This window comes from Atractosteus spatula, chromosome 9 (assembly GCF_055471065.1).
Source record: "Atractosteus spatula isolate fAtrSpa1 chromosome 9, fAtrSpa1.hap1, whole genome shotgun sequence".
Taxonomy (NCBI): Eukaryota; Metazoa; Chordata; class Actinopteri; order Semionotiformes; family Lepisosteidae; genus Atractosteus; species Atractosteus spatula.
The window spans coordinates 3,491,731-3,508,631 of NC_142714.1; the positions used below are offsets into that span (position 1 = coordinate 3,491,731).

Below are 16,901 nucleotides of genomic sequence, written 5' to 3' on the forward strand. Positions count from 1 at the left end.
GTTGTTACAGCAATGCAAAGCAATTCGGAAATTATTTGGGAATCCCTAAATGTCCCGCTCCGCGTACTTATTCGGAAGCCTGCCTGGAGATCGATGTCGTACGATATCGTGCAAACCAAACGTGATTTTAAAGAACTTAAAACTCTCTCATGCGTGGGGAAGAATTAAAAACTACCGACCCCTTCTCTACAAATAACATTTTAGAAGCCCTCACGACTCCGCAGCGCGGGAACGTATAGTGTAAAATCGAGGTTATATTGATAGGAAACTACAAATTTTCATTCTTACTAAACGGACTAATCTGGGGGGGAATTTTCCCCATAAAAAACCCTTGTTGAGTTTCCCCAGCTGCTAACAATGTTCTCACAAGGCTGCCTCGCCAGTCACTGGAAATCCCCGGCTGCCCAGTGGCTCCGCCCTTGCTCGCCTGGGTTATATTGGACGGGCTCCGTGCCGACATACATTTTGTGCTCAGAGCTAGCGAGAGGACTGTCGGAGGCGCGACTCAAGATCAAAATGGAAGCTATTAATGGTAACCAGGGATATTACAACATGGAGGATCGGGATCTGAAGCATGGGAAACATTTGCAATGCCAGGACGAGAGGCTAGACAGCGGGTTGGATTCTTTGAAAGAGGAGGAATATCAAGAAATCCTGCAGGACATGGAAAACCTGAGGGTGAATCCCACGGAGGCCAACCGGAATGACTTCCACAACGACCCGTGGAAACTGCAGAGGACAGAGGACGGAGACACGTAAGTTGAATTTTGTTGACTGCGGCGCAAGCTTGCGGAGGACCCGCGCGTTACAAAATAACGGGGGAAATAAGGGCGCTAACTACGAGTGCATAAGCTGGGGTTTGATCGGAAACGGCGTGGCTTGTACAAGCATATGCCGTGCTTTTACAGGAGAGTCCAAAAGTGTTCGGATAGAAACGACACCATCAGCGGGGGGGAGGGGATTCGTACTCGGAAACAAAATGACCATCGCGCACCAGAGGACGCAGGTCTGCAGGAAGTCAGGCGGCACGGACCAAAAAGGGTGCATGCGAGAAACTCTTTTTTTTTTTTAAGAGTTCAAAAACCTTGGGTCTTTTGAAGCGAGAAGGCGCAGGGCGTTAGTCGGAGGGGCTGACGCCAGCAGCGGGGCTCGGAGTCCTCTGCGCCGAGTCGGAAAGTCCCTGGCGCTGCGCCAGCGGCGGGGCGCTCATGTGTCAGGACCTCGCTAGTGGAAATTACCACCGAAAACCCAGGCTTGCGCAACACGCAAGTGCTGCTTCAAGCACTCCTCCTCCCTGCCCCCCCCCCATTGGCCTCCTTTCTAGTTCCTCCAGAAACGGTGTAACTGAATTGATTTTTCGTCTTTTGCTTCAGGTTGCTCCACCTGGCTGTCATACACGAAGCCGCGGACTGCGCCTTGCAGATTATCGAGCGCTGCCGCGGTGACCCGTTCCTCAACGTCCAGAACAACCAGAGACAGGTAACTTCAAACAGAAGGGAATCTGATTTTAAGTTTCATAGTTCCCTTAGTGGGGGGGGGGGATATTTTTATATTTTTAATGTTTTTTTCCCCGGATTTTAATGTACAGTGGAGACGTTGATGAGCATGGATTGACATTCCTCTTTCTTTCTCTTATCCAAAAAGACGGCTCTCCACCTGGCTGTGATAATGGAGCAGCCCCAGGTTGTGGAGAGGCTCCTGACCGCTGGCTGCGACCCCAGGCTGACGGATGACTGTGGAAACACAGCCCTGCACATCGCCTGTAAGAAGGGCTCTCTGCACTGCTTCAGCGTGCTGACCCAGGGCAGCACACAGCACCTGCCCTACATCTTCAACACCACCAATTACAACGGTAGGTAACCGTGGGCGTTTGTCGTGCGGCGATGCCCTTTGACCCCATCCTGTCCCGACCTCGGTGCTCTATCTGGCGTTATTAATATTGACTTGGAGTCAGCTGGCTCTGGTTAAAAAAAGACTCTGAGCCTGAAATTGCTAACATTGATGCCAGAAACAGAAGGCCTGGTGCTGATATTGAATGTCTGGAAAGATCTGAGGATCAGCCCCACTACCACGCTGAACCATGGCAGCCTGTCACTGACCAGTTTGCTCTTCCTTCTCCTTTTCCAGGACATTACTGCCTCCACTTGGCCTCCATCCACGGCTATCTTTCGCTGGTGGAGAACCTCATTCAGCTGGGTGCCGATATCAATGCGCAGGTAGGTTTGTGCTCTGCCTTGTTGGGCAATTCCTTGGGCTTCGAAGAGGCATATTGTAAGAGGCTGGGTGGCACACTTGAGTATCTTTTCTGGAACACATCTTCCAGTCCACCATTAGAGCCTCGAGTTTTAGCGGGGACTTTGCTGTGAGATTGTGCTTCCACTGGCTCTGGAGAGTGTGTGGCCTGTCTGACGTGAGCTCGCCCTGTCCTCGCAGGAGCAGTGCAATGGCCGGACCGCCCTGCACCTGGCCGTGGACCTGCAGAACCTGCCCCTGGTGGAGCTCCTCGTCGCCAAGGGGGCCGACGTCAACAGCCTCACCTACGGGGGCCACACGCCGTACCACCTGACCTATGGCCGGCAGAACGCGGAGATCCAGCGGCACCTGTACGCCCTGACCGCGCAGGACCTGCGGGAGCTCCCGGAGAGCGAGGCAGAGGAGAGCGACGACGAGCCGCTGTACGAGGAAGATGACGTAAGTGTCCGCACTGTTCCAGTCCTTGGCTGAACCGGGTGGGGGTGGGGTGTTGACGCATGAGGCACTCGACTGAAGCAGGAGCAGGAATTAACGCGACATTAGTTTTGTCATCGGCTCCGATCGGATGTGTCGAGAGCTGTGGGTGGTCACTGGTTTCCTTTCAGGAAGCTAGATGTGGCGGTTCTCTTACCTCTGCAGAAGTGTGTGTGTGTGGGAGGGGGTTCTTGACTGCTGCGGGCCCCCAAGCCTAACCTGCTCCTCTGCTTTCCCCTCCAGATGTACGACGACATTCAGTTGGTGCGGCAGTAGTGCTCCGGCCTGGGAGCCTCGCGCTCTGCTGGAGGAGCAGAGGAGAACACAGCCGCTGGCAGGTCCCGGGGCCTGCCCTGGCCGGCAGCCAGTGCCAGCCGGAGAACCAGCCAGACTCCGTGTCGCCGGGCCGAGGGCGTGGGAGGTGCTTATGGAGTGGAAGGGCGGGGCGCAGGGGAGCTGGACAGACGGGCTTTGGAACTGATAGACACCGTGAGCCCAGGGAGGATTGCACTGGGACCCAGACAGCCAGTTCACTGCACACAGAACCTGTACTGGACCTGAATTTCCAAAGGACTCTGACTCGGTCTTCACAACTCGGAATTTCTGCAAGCTGTACACCTTGGAGTGTAAATATGTAAATGATGTACTATACAGAGGAATCTATTTTTTTTAATGAACTTTTTTGAAATAAGTTTCTTGAAGTAAATGAAATGCAGTTCTTGAAATGTAATTATACATAAACACTATTGAGTGTGTGAATAGTGTGGGTATCTTGTATGTTTTAAGTGCTAACTGAGGAGCCATACCTGTATACATACTGTAAGCAAAAATAAAAAGAGAACCATGACCTCTGTGAATTTGTCTTGAATTCTGGGATGTGACCAGGAAATGCAATTGTGGGTGATAGTGGTGCTAAATGGTGGAGGGGGGGATGAGCTTTTTAGAGATTTGAGAAGAGAGTAGCTCAAAATTGAGGATTGCAAGCGCTTCCACTTGGAGGTTGACAGTGAAGTTGGAGTCCTGGGATTCTAACCTGCAACCCTGGTAATATAATCGGCTACTCCGAGGTGTTAATTCACCGTTCAACAGCAAAGCGTATTGCCCTCGAGATGAAGTTAGACAATGCAAAGTACAGAACACCCCCAAAAATATCTCCTTTTTTAATAAAAAAGGGAGTGCCAAAATATCTATGTATAGTCCTAGGTGTACACACCATTCTAAGACTAAAAGCCAAATTGATTTCACCATGGATGTCATTCATACAGTGGTGAGGGGCTTGTAACTGGAAGTTAATGGGCTCAAACCCCAGAGAAGATGCTGCTGCTTCATCCACTCTTGAGCAAGACACTTCATTTGAATTGTTCAAGAAAAACACCCAGCCTTATAAATACAAATATGATTTGCTTTGGATCAGGACATGAGCCCGATCAATCGGTAGTACTGCGTGTACATGCTCGTCAGCCACGTCTTGGGGCACGGTCTGTACAATTCTCTGGGAAGAGGATCGGACTGTCCCTGTGCACACTGTACGTGCCCTTTTCCTTGTCTGATCAGCAAGCTGGAATTTCCGGAATGGGTGGGAACTTCCAAAAGGCAAAGGGATTGTAAACCCCCACCCGAATAAAGGCAGGCTGCTTTTATTTCTTTTCAGCTTTCCTATATCCCACGTCTTCATTCACTTAGGATATTTCCCCTGGGAATTAGGCAGGAGGGGTTTCAAAGTGCAGCTCTGGGAAATGCGAATTGGCCACGAAGGATGTTGAAAGGGAGACAGACTGTCCACATTCTGAACAAGGATTGACTCACTTGGCATTTCCAAATGATGCACTGCAACCACCCCAGTGCACTACACTGAAAATAAACAACATTCCTTAACATAGAGAAGTTAGATTAGTTAGTTACACTAAAGGAAAATGAAAGAGGTATTTTTGTTCAGTATTTTCTAAATAATCTTTTCCTAATACCTGCAAATGAAACAAACAAGTCTGATTTGTACCACTGTGTCTTTCCAAGTAGCTTTGCAGAAACAAAGCAATCCACACTTTTTATCTTCTGAAAGCACAATTCAAGTATTTTTGGGAATTGGCGTGGTTGTCATACTCCAGTGGTTATCTCCACTATAACAGACGTTTCCTACGTCTGAATGTTTGAGTTAAGCAGAGCCAACTCATAAAGTTTTCTTTTTTTTCTTTGTTTCCTTGCTCGGAGGAACATGCTGTCCTACAGGACATTAGTGGAGCCATTAATTTTTCTTGAATGCAAACCAGTCATTCCAAGCATTTCTGCTCGGCATTATCAGGTATGTGTTGCACAAAGCCTCACTCGTTCTTGGGTCAAGGGAGAGAGTTCCCTTCATGTGGTCAGAGAGGGAGCAGAAAGGCCAGGGGTCATGAAGGAGAGGGCTGAGGCTTCGTTCACACCTACTCTGTTCAACGTGGCTTTAAATGTTATAAATACCCAGTAAAAAGAAGCAAACTTCCTCCCACACATGAGGAAAACCGCCAACGTAGGATGGCCGAATGATTGTGTCCCCCGCCCCCCACACAAACAGACTGCCAGTGCTGGAGGGTACTGAAAGAACATGGCCTGTTGGTTTGTGAGTGGGGTGGGGTGTCAGTGTGCGTGTGTGCTTGGTGCAAAAGATCAAGCAGAGGGTAATCCCATCCCTGCATTTTCCAACCACTTCATCCAATAATTCCACACTGAGAAATTTTCTTCTTCCTCCAAAAGGCCGATGGATGAGCAAGGGGGACTGCGGGAAGAATGTCACATCGGGCAGGAGGAGGAGAACATGGAAACAGAAGTCTTGGCGATGAATTCTGAGGGCAGGTTTGTTAAAGAATGGAGAGGTTAAGGAAGGAATGACCGAGTCACTGAATGCTAAGGGGAAGGTGCAGAACTGCAGGAGTTAAAGGACAAGTTTAACCTTTGATGTCTTTCCGGAATAGGTGTCGTTGAAACCCTGTGAAAGGCCACAGACACAAAGGTCAGCGCGACCATGGCCTGGATTGTTAAAATCAACCCTTGAGCTCTGGTCCTCGCTGCCCTGACGTGCTGCTTGTCTTCTGTCTGTAGCACCAGTGGTAATGGGAGGAGCTTTCTGGAAGAGGTGCAATCAATATTTAAATGAGCTGGACAAACACGAGGCCCTCTGGGTATTCGTGTTACTGGCTGGACGTTTGCCGGTGATGCATCAGCAGATGGTGCCTGGTGTGGATGGGTGGCATGAGGTGATGGTGGCTGTGGACAGTTAAGGAAGATGTGGAGCAGAAGGCTGTAGAGATCAGGTGGACTGCATTATGATGATAGGTGGGTCAGGAAAAATGTTTGCAGTTGAAGGTTTACCCTGAGAACATTCCAAGATCATCCAGAGGCTTCATTTGCTCACACACCCAAAGACTGTTCCCCAGCACAAACGTGTTTTTTCTGTGTTACATCTACTTTTCCTTGTTCCTTTGTTTTTTCCCTACTATCTGTTTTTTACATGCTCCAGCGGGGCCCTGGTTTTCCTCTGTGGGATATCTTTATCATGGAGACACTGTGTAAAATAATGCACCTCTTGTAAGTTAAGCTGGGGGGAACCAACTGATAGGAACAAGGTTATAGTCTTCATTTTAAACACAGATTTCAACAGTTCCCCTTATTGTTTCAATGGTGTAAATCGTTTGCTATTACAGTCACTGCAAAGGGCATGTTTTTGATGTGGTTTATGCATCATTTAAATAGCAGCTCAGGTCTGTCCTGGGATTTTGTTGTTTCTCTAGTGTGCTCAAAGAGGGCTCGCTGTGAGTGTCTTGTGATAACCTCCTGTTTACTGTTTAGGTAAATTCTCTTCTTTGCTGAAGTGTGAGAAACTTCCACAGCGTTGTCTGTGAGCCTCTCACAGCAGCAGTATGCAAATGACTTAGTCATAACTCTCACCCATTCAAACAGGCAGGAACAGGAAATGCGCAAAAGCCAAATGAAAATTTCAAACATCTTGAAGTGCCCCAGAAGCTCGAAGAGCCGCTTATGATTCAGTGTGATTTGAGAAATGACAACCACAGAACAGATGGAAAACCCAAGGCCAAAAGAAAGGCTTGGGAGGTGTATTACTCACACAGAGAACCAAATCACCTTATTGTAAACAAACCTGATGCAAAACTCTCCTTAGATCTAAGCCCATCAACACAGCCTCCCAGGCAGGACCTACATATTGCTCAATTTTTCTTTTCTGAGGAAGTCGGTTTATTTTCAGTTTGAACATTTTCTTGTCATTGAGTAACACTGCACCTGTGAATGATTAGTCGAGCACGTGAGTAATAAATCCTGGGACATTTCTGATACCGTTTGAAAAGAAACTGTTTGGCAAACTAGTTTTGCAACTAATGCCAGCAATATTTTATTAAATAGACTTTAAATGTAAGAATGGGGATTTCATGTGCTACTTTGATTATTTGTTATAAGTGCTTTCATGTAAAACATTCAGGCAATGTACATTGAGGTTTTTGTAGTCCATGCATGGCAGCTTCTTAACTAGCATGCTGTCACACGTTTTGCTATTTTCTGGGCACTCTTCAGCAGTTTCTATGCTGTCACAGTGTCCAGTGCATATGAGTGCACTTTGTGACACAGCAGAGACAAAATGAGTAACAAATGGTTTGTGTTCTGTCACAAATGTGTAATTAAAATATACATGTGAAATTGCTGGGACATCCTGGAAAACACAGCTTATCTAACTTTCTATCTTTTGAAATGACTTTCTTAAAGTCATTGGATTTACTGTCCAGTGGAGAAGCACAGTAATCTCATTGAAAGGGCTAGTCTTTAGAAGTCCTGAAGAACTACCGAAAGCTTCTGGGAACATGAAGTCACATGCAAACTTTTCAAGGACATTCTTGGGCCTTGGGCTCATAGGAATGTCCTACACTGAAGAGCTGAAAGAGCTGGACATTGTTAGTCTTGTACAGAGAGGACTTACAATGTAAGAGAGCTTGATCCAAGCACGTAGAACCCTTAAAAGCATCTGATAAAGTCAACCTAACACTCATTTCCAGAATCCGCACTGAGCCTAAAAAACAGAAGTAAAAACTTGGAGCTAGATCGTTTAAAACAGACAACAGGCGGCGCTTCTTTATACAGAGCTGTGGGTTTGTGGAACCGTTTGCTTTGGCATCCTGGAGCACAATAATCCCGTTTGCAACTTCAATTCATTTGAATAAACATCTTTAATACTATACGTCAGACTTGCGTTTCTTCTTTTGCGTCCAATTTATTCGTAAACAGACGCGTAACATATGTACAGCTGATGTGTTAAGAGAATATTTAAAAAGGTCGTTCATTCGGTAAACTGCCTTGATCGCAGACACGAAGCAGGAGACGGCTCCAGTTGTTTTCACAGCATTAAAGCGCTGCAGTGATGTAGGTCATGTGACTATTTGCGCACAAGTACACTAAATAGGAAGTAGAGCGATAACTCATTCTCTTTTCCTCCAGAATAAACCCCCTGTCAGAAATCCCCTTCCTTCTGAACCCGTTACAAGCAAACGAAACAGAATCAGACTGACACCAAGCGAACGTGCCTTTGTTCTTTAAAATAATTTACCGGAAGGAAGGGAAATTTGCACACCACGGCATTTCTACTTTTCCCCTGCTTTTACTCTTGCTGGGATAAAGAAAATATACCCACATATAGACGTCAACAGTGTAATGAGCTGTTAGCAAAAAAAAACAACAACTGAGTATTAAAACAAAGTCAGTTTGATTGATATTGCGGAGTTGTTTTTTTAAGCCTCAAAGATGAAACCTGGCTATTACATATCACTGTAACGATAAAAGATACTTGATACAGCAGTGTGAGCCTGGTCAGTATCTGGATGGGAGACTCCTGGGAAAGCTAAGGCTGCTGTTGAAAGGGGTGTTAGTGGGACCAGTAGGGGGCGCTCACCCTGCAGTCTGTGTGGGTCCTAATGCCCCAGTATACTGTAAAAAGGTGCTGTCCTTCAGATGAGATGCTCTGTGCTCATTAAAAATCCCAGGTTTCTCAAAAAGAGCAGGGGTGTTACGCTGGTGTCCTGGCCAAATTTTCCATCGACCTTTACTAATCATGGCCTCCTAATAATCCTCATCACTGAACTGACTTCATTGCTCTGTTCTCTTCCCCACTGAGAGCTGGTGTGTGGTGAGAGTACTGGCGCACTCTGGCTGCCGTTGCATCATCCAAGTGGGGCAGCACACTGGTGGCGATGGAGGGGAGTCCCCATTCATGTAAAGCACTTTAGCGGAGTGTCCAGAAAAGCACTATATAAGTGAAATTATTATTGTCATTTACTCTAAAAAATTTTAAACAGATTCATTTTGGCACATCTACAAACTGAATATGTAAGATACCACCTCAGGGAAATGTGCAGGAAGCTTGGTTTTGCTAATGCCAGTTATATCATGAGAACATAAGAAGCTAATGGTAGCTCGTCCCTTACTCCCACAAGCCTTTGCGTAAAGAACCACCTGCTAGGTTTAAATGCATATCCATGCAGATTTCACTTTTGGCCTCTGGTTCATGCTTTACCCTTGATTCCAAAACAAGGGCTGACGTTGTCAGTGCCTTTTAAAGATCTTAAACACTTGGATAAAGTCCACTTACAGCTTTCTGTACAAGACTGAAAAGGTCTGTTCCTTCAGCCTGTCAGTGCAGGTCACTCCCTCAAGCCCACAATATATCTGGGTCAAAACCAGAATGAAAAAACGTTGCATTTTCTCTCTTCTCTTTTCAGCATGGAACAAACCTATTACTTGTTCTAATGTATCTGGGTGCTCGTTTCTAGACTGATTCCAGAAAAATAAATATTTGTCATGCGTTATCCAAAATTGTACATAATTTAAATAAGGTCTCACTAGTTACTGTACTAGTTAGTACATCATACAATTTTAATATAACATCCCTTGATTTACATTCTATTATTCTAAATGTATAATCCAAACTTGTACAATTTTAACATAACGTCCCTCAATTTCATTTTAAATTTATAATCCAGGAGTTTTCTTTGCCTTTTTTTTTAAATAACTTCTACACAAGATCTAAAAGATGTAAAGGTGCCAACATGTGCACCACCATTTATTTGAGTAACCTCTTCAAGCTCAAGATTTCCTATTTTGTATTGATAGTTTGCTTCTGCGTTTGTCTACATTAAATGTCACAAGCCAGTGTTTGCCCGATCTTGAATTTTACAAAAACCCTTTTGAATGTTGTTTGCTGCTTCTTCAGTGTTTCCTTATCTTCCTGGTTAGGTGTCATCCGCTAACTTGACTCATTTACTGATTATGGCAGAATCTAGATCCTCAGTTCAGAAGAGCAGTGGTCCTGGGGCAGGCCCACTAATTACACCACTGCGATCTGAGCATTCAAGCCCCATCTGCAGTCTTTCCGTTAACCAGTTTGCAACCAAACTGTATTTCTGGAGTATCTATATAGGAAGACAAAGAAAAGGAACAAAAGCAACATTTTCCAAAACCTTCTTTTTAATGGAACAGGGTAAATATACAGCTAACAATGGTCATAAGGTTTGACCTGCATTCTATATTCTTTAGCAGTGCTTACAGGGGATCAATCACTCTCTGGCCTGGCCTATAGATTCAGTACAAGTTCAATCTCTCTCTGCTAGAGACACCAGGTGTGCATCGATCTCAGCTTCTGACAGGATCCTGCAGGGAAACAGAGGCAAGACAGAGACTGAGCAGTCTTTTGTGATAGAAATCCGACATATCAATAAAAAATCATTAAGTTTGACTTGAAGCTTTAATTCTATAGACTTGAAGAGACAATAAACCTCCTTGTGTTATTATATTATTTTACAGAAATATGTGTGGATGGTAAACTTTCAGATGTGTTAATCTCGTTTTATGCTGTATGTTATTCCATGTAAACTTCCTTAATTCATACTATTTGTTACCAACAATAACAGGAAAAGAATTACAGACACCAATTTTAAGAAATAGAAACTATGTGACAATGTTTACACTGTCTTTGTCTTAAACAAGAAAATGGAACTGAAAGGTTTGTGATGTTTGGCTAATCTCAGATTGATACTATGATGCATAAAAGATCTTTGTCTTTCTTGTCTTCTTTTGGGTTTTGTGCATTGACATCTTCCTGTGATGTAAATTAAAATGCAATTGTCATTTACCTGAATTTAGGGTCTTCTGTTGTAACAACGCCAATTTCTAGCTCTGAGGGCTTGAAGTCAATGGACAACACTGTAGACAGACAGGTTATTGCTGTCTGGGGAGATATCAATTGGAGAAACACTCATAAATGTATTGTCAAGGAAAATATAAATATTGTGAGACAAACTGCTAATTTATTCTGCCTTCCTTACTTTAAATTCAGCAAATGAAAATAAAGTCCTAAGGAAACTTTTAATACCTATTGATTCTGTGAGAATATGTAGCTTGAATTCTTAAGAGGCTTTTCACACTGGGAACATCCCATTTAGAACATCATTAACATCATGATGACTGAGAAATCCCACCATCTGCTGATTCAAGTCTTCTTAATCTGCAGAACACCAGGGTCCACATCTGTGGAGCTCACTGCCAAATGCATTACAGACTCCGGGAATGTCAAATGTGCATAAAGACCTAGGTTTTCACTAATGTTACAAAAAAGACTGATAACTCTTAGCCACTGTATTTCCAATGAAAAAGAATGTTCTTAATAAGAATGTTATTGAGCTGAACTGTCCACAACCTATTTAATCTAGAAAACAAAACTGGTAATCAAAAGAATTATTACAGGACAAAATAAACTACTGTTTTAAGTAGCTTACTATTACTTTGCACGTGTTTCATCATTTTACAATACTGCCACAGATTTTTGGTGCACTGTGACACTCATGTATGGTATGTTAGTATTTTTATGGGTCGCCCTGCATAAAATATTCAGGGGACCGTAACACCCATTATAAAACGAGGGGGTGGAGTCATTTAGCATTCCGAGTTATTGCCAGTCCATTTAAAAAAAAACACATTTTCTTATATCATGCAAGTCTTGTGTTCTGTGAATGGAGCTTTAACATTTACTGCTTGGGCTCATCCCAACATGCACAAATCAGCTTGGGTAGAGCACTGGATTGGGAATGAACATGCTGCCGCAGTGTACCCACATTTGCAAGATGTGTAGCATTACCAATTCTTTGCAAGCCTGCAGATCCGAACGGTGAACCAGACCGCTCGTACACACTGCTGAGGTGCACACCTTACCTCTACCGTTTGCTCGAAGGTCCAGTCGAGTTTCTTCTTCACCTTCTTCTCGAGGAAGCTGGTGGCCTCCGTCTGCTTGACGCCAGCAGCAGTGGCCTTGAACCCACAGTAATACCCAGCCGGATCACATTTGTACACCTGAGGGCCGAACTCTTCGTCCACTCCAATCAAGATCATGCCTGCGATTAGGGACACCAACCATGAAGACCTGATGCTCAGCTCTTCAACCCGCAGCCCCGGCAAAGCTATGGTCTCCAGCCAGAAAGGTATTTGATGAAGAGGACAGTTTTGACTGCAGACAACGCTGACATAATTATCATCAGCAAATCACAGACACGCTCCGATGCCTACAGTAAGCAGGGGTGTCATTATGATGGGGTGGGGATAAAGAGGGATAGAGATCATTTCTCTTGATTTGGGGTGGGTACAAAGATTCCCCGTTAAGCCAGTGAAAATAAAGGAAAAGGCAAAACTAACTTGCAATCTTAATAAGATTATACAACTTTAAACGAACACGTAAAGGGTTATTCCCTGCTGAAAAGAGAAGAGAAGAAGCAACGTTTCGGCTGCGGAGCCTTCTTTGGGTGTGACATGTTGTGTTTCTTTTCTTAACTTTTTGGCAGAGAATACACCTTTACTTGCCCCTTTGCAGCCTACACATGCTGCCACAGCTCCCTACTTATACAACTTTAGTTTGTTTGCAATGCCAGCACATGTCAGAGAATACTAGAACACTAAGGGAAGATACACAGAAGCTTTAGTGCTCACTTAAATAAGAGTACTTACAACAGCCAAGAGGCCTCATCTCCGCATTCTGTGTGTAGACCTGAGAAATGTCTGCGATTCTCTTACAAAGCATGTCCACGGGGATCTCGTAGCCATATTTATACTTCCAGTTTGCGGCTTCATAACGAGCTCTCTGGACCTGGGACCGGCTGTCAGCTTGACACACAAAAAACACACAGATGACCTCAGTCTGAGTGCTGGGACCCAGCAAATCAAATCCTCTTCCCTCCAGAGAAGCTAAACCACTAAAGGTACTAAATACAGATGATGTTAAAATACCCTAAAACAGTTTTATAAAAAATCCTGTAGTATTTTTCTTTTAGTTGCAAACTAAATGAAGTGCCAGCATTAGTTTTTACAGAAGGGGGCTTCAGTCAAACCTCACATATTCTTATGAGGCTCACATTTTAAAAGTATCTATTCACAAGTCCTCCCTACTCTACGTTTGTCAAGTATGCACTAAAGGCAACACTTGTGAAAAAAACAATAACTGCTGCTTTTCCTTCTGGGGTGAGCCTGTAACACAGGTGTTAGCAGAGTGTCAGCAGAATGAGATTTCCTGCCCTTCACATACCTGTCATCCCAGACATCACACAGCCAATGGTTTCAGTTATTCTGAACAAATGGGTGACCGTGTTGGAATCCAGCAGCTTGTCCTAGCAGAAAGAAACCAGACTATTTAACTTTGTACGACTCTCGACATCCCACTCTCCGGTTTCTTATCGCACACTGAAACTGCCGTATAAACTGCATTGCTTTGCCTGAAAAGTGATGGACTGTCACATACTACAACATACAGAAGACACAGCTTTCTTCACAGCAATGGTATACCCAGACACAGCACTACAGCGGAGCGCTGTCAAATGATTATGTTTGCTTGCATCCAGGGAGTGATTTATAACCCCTGGACCCAGCCATTAAAATACGAAGGACCAAAGAACCTCTTATTGCAGAACACAACCTTGTTCTCATTTAAAAATGAGAAAGAAATAGAAAAATCTGAAAACACCATAGATTCAAGTGAAAATTTAAACCTCCTGAAATCAGATAACCACTCTTCAGTAATAAAACATCACTAGAAGGGAAGGATGTTTGGTAGTTAGTAATCTGCTAGACCAGTGCACGGATCAAGAGGCCTGTCTCTGCATACATACCGGTACTTTCTTCTGTGTGACAACTACCGCACAGTCCTTTCCTCGGACAGCTACTGAGGTCAGACCGCCTTGGTTAATAGCCTTGAATGCGTATTCTGTTGAGTGTAAAGGTACACATACAAATCACAACACAATGCCACATGTACAGGCATTTAAAAGGCAAAAAGTACATCACTTTGTTTTTACAATTACCAATAAATAAGTGCCTCAAGCAGCGAAAAACAAAACGACACAAGCTGGGATATTAAACTACTGGTAAGTGGATGTCATTATCACTCCCGTATCTAATTATCTGGTGCCATGTTGCGCCGTCACATACACAATAAAACATATTTTAACCTTTTAAGAAATTCTTAAACTTGAACTTTATTTGCCCCCCTTCCCACCGTTTCCCCAAACGACTCAATGTCAACGGTTTTCTAATGAGATTCGATTTCTCAAGAAGATAAAACGAATAGAAAGCGACGTTCATCATCATTTCATGAAAGCCTGAGATATTCCACCCTAACGACAAGCTCGCTGCTCTGTATTTATTGAAGGTATAGCGAAGCAAATGGAACGCTGACCCAACGGAAAAAAAATAAGTTAAGTAAAAAAAAGATTAATACTCATGGGGCCGTGTCATTTCTGTATTTCTTTCTCCACCGGTATCCCCTTAAGATTCCCTTTACGCGAATCCACAATAAGGCCTCAGAGCCTATGACTCGAATTCCCCACCAAGTCGTAAAAAAATAAAAGCTAAGCGGATTTTCCGATGTCATCATCATCAAACATAGTCTAATTAAACATAGAAGAAAACATTTTAGTTCAACGCTTCAACAAATCCTGTTTGTTGCCGTATGGGGGGAAAGAACCCCACAATGACTGAGCAACTAGCTGAGACGCTGTAGTTCAGATCCGATGCTAGTGTACAATCAAAGTTTAAAGCATAAACTTCCGTACTAACCTACTTGGTAGAGTCTACCTTCGGGAGAAAAGATGGTAATATGTCGATCGAAACCCGCGCTGGATCCCCGGGACATTATGATATGTTTCAACAAGAATTTAATATACAAAAAATTGGAAAATATATTGCAAACACAACTAGAGACACAACATGCAGTTTCAATTCACCCGGAAAGAGAATCCCTCAACCCGAAGTACTACTACCGGGTCACAGGGTGAAAGGAGGGGTTGCCTTGGTGACAAAGACAGTCGCTTTGTTTTTTTTATTCAGCACATTGGCGAGTTCTCTGTTGTTAGATTACTGCAATGCCAGTGCATATCACAATAGGCAAAATATAGATTCGTTTTTTGCAGTTGAACCTTTTCTTTAAAAAAGCCTTTAACGATTTGTTTCCAAAAACGTCGATGAACGTTTATGTTTTGATTTCTGTTGAACCATCAGACTTTTTCAGTTATCTAAAACTTTTAAATGTTAATAAAATTTAATGAATGCTAACTTTTCATAGCACCTGCATAAAGATGTATTAACACATTATGAATTTATTTTTGAATTGTGAAAACCCCCAGTAATTTTAATATTCCTGTTATATTCACATGAGAAATTGTTGCTTTTCAATTTATAAAGCTTGAACTGAATTTGACTTTTTTATCACATTCCACAAACAGTCTAAACATCTGTTCTGCCCTTAATGTGTGACTGCTTTACAGCCCATGGTTTCAGATAAATTCTCCATATGCCATAATAATAGCAATATTCACATATTATGAATACTACAGAAGAAATTACGTCCCAATATAGTTTTAAAAGCTAAGTCCTTACTGAAAGTGACATGACATTTTATTAATTTAGTATGTAAACGTTTGCATTTGGAATTAGAATTAAGTTTTCTGACAAGAAAATCCAAAATCCAAAAATGATAATCATTAAAAAGGTAGAATATTACTATATACAGTATGTATTGACATATGGATTGTCAATACAATATGTATTTTCATGTAATCTTCTCTTTTCTCATGCAGGTTTTGACTTCACACCTTCCTTCACCCTTTACACTGAGTGGCCTCTCTGCCTCTCCTGCCTCCTCTCCTCTCCCAGTTTTTGTTCTTCTGTGCTATTTAATCTTTGCTGTCTGCACTGTCTTTCTCACACCTGAAGAAGGCTCCACAGCTGAAACGTAGTGTTTTCTCTCTTCTCTTTTCAGCATGGAATAAACCTATTACTTGTTCCTTTGTAGAGTATGTATTGACTATTGTTATAGCAGGAAGTTAGGGAAGATGTGTGTTTGTCTTGTTTAAATCAGTTTTACAGCAGTTGTATTTCACCTTTAAAACTTCACCAGCTTTGCCATCAGAAATATGTAAGCATGGGTGTTAATGAAGGAAACAACATTCTTTATAATAATGACAATAATAATAATTCCTTACACTTATATAGTGCTTTTCTGGACACTCCACTAAAAAGCATTTTACAGGTAATGGAGATCCCCTCCACCACCACCAGTGTGCAGCCCCAACCTGGATTATGTGACAACAGCCATAGTGCACCAGTAATCTCCCCACACACCAGCTCTCAGTGGGGAGGTGAAGGCAGTTCAGAGATGGAGATTATAAGGAAACCGTGATTGGTAAGAGCCAATGGGAGATTTGGCCAGGACACCGGGTAACACCCCTACTCTTTTCAAGAAACACCCTGTGATTCTTTTAATGACTACAGAGGGTCAGGACCTCACTTTTATGTCTCATCTGAAGGACAGCACCTTTTTTACAGTATAGTGTCCCCATCACTATACTGGAGTGTTTGAAACAACAGAGGCTGCAGGGTGAGCGCCCCCTACTGGCCCCACTAACAACTCTTCCTGAAGGAAACTTAGCTTTCCCAGGAGGTCTCCCATCCAGGGTCAGTACGTTTGGAATCAAGCATGGGCTGTACAGTACATCTAGATTTGACTAGGAAAAAAGTGCAGTGAAGGAATTCAACAAGGAAAAAGAACAAGGTGGATCGGAGAAGATGTGGCGTGCAAAGCTTTTCAAAAGCACAAAGTTAGGTCATGT

General features: G+C 43.5%; 2 protein-coding genes across 2 annotated transcripts; one reads left to right on the top strand and one right to left on the bottom strand.

The window, feature by feature from the left end:
- Positions 1-465: 465 nt before the first annotated feature.
- On the top strand, positions 466-3,574 carry nfkbiab (nuclear factor of kappa light polypeptide gene enhancer in B-cells inhibitor, alpha b). Its single transcript, XM_088924423.1, has 6 exons — positions 466-755; positions 1,374-1,479; positions 1,645-1,852; positions 2,128-2,216; positions 2,434-2,691; positions 2,971-3,574. Exons 1-6 carry the CDS (start codon positions 517-519, stop codon positions 3,001-3,003), a joined length of 933 nt encoding a protein of 310 aa, XP_088780549.1. The 5' UTR covers positions 466-516; the 3' UTR covers positions 3,004-3,574.
- A 6,632-nt stretch (positions 3,575-10,206) lies between these two features.
- Positions 10,207-15,046, bottom strand: psma6a (proteasome 20S subunit alpha 6a). The gene is made up of 7 exons (XM_088924778.1): positions 14,851-15,046; positions 13,905-13,999; positions 13,325-13,406; positions 12,751-12,906; positions 11,965-12,143; positions 10,890-10,984; positions 10,207-10,407 (listed from the first exon to the last, which is right to left on the bottom strand). Exons 1-7 carry the CDS (start codon positions 14,924-14,926, stop codon positions 10,350-10,352), a joined length of 741 nt encoding a protein of 246 aa, XP_088780904.1. The 5' UTR covers positions 14,927-15,046; the 3' UTR covers positions 10,207-10,349.
- Positions 15,047-16,901: the final 1,855 nt, after the last annotated feature.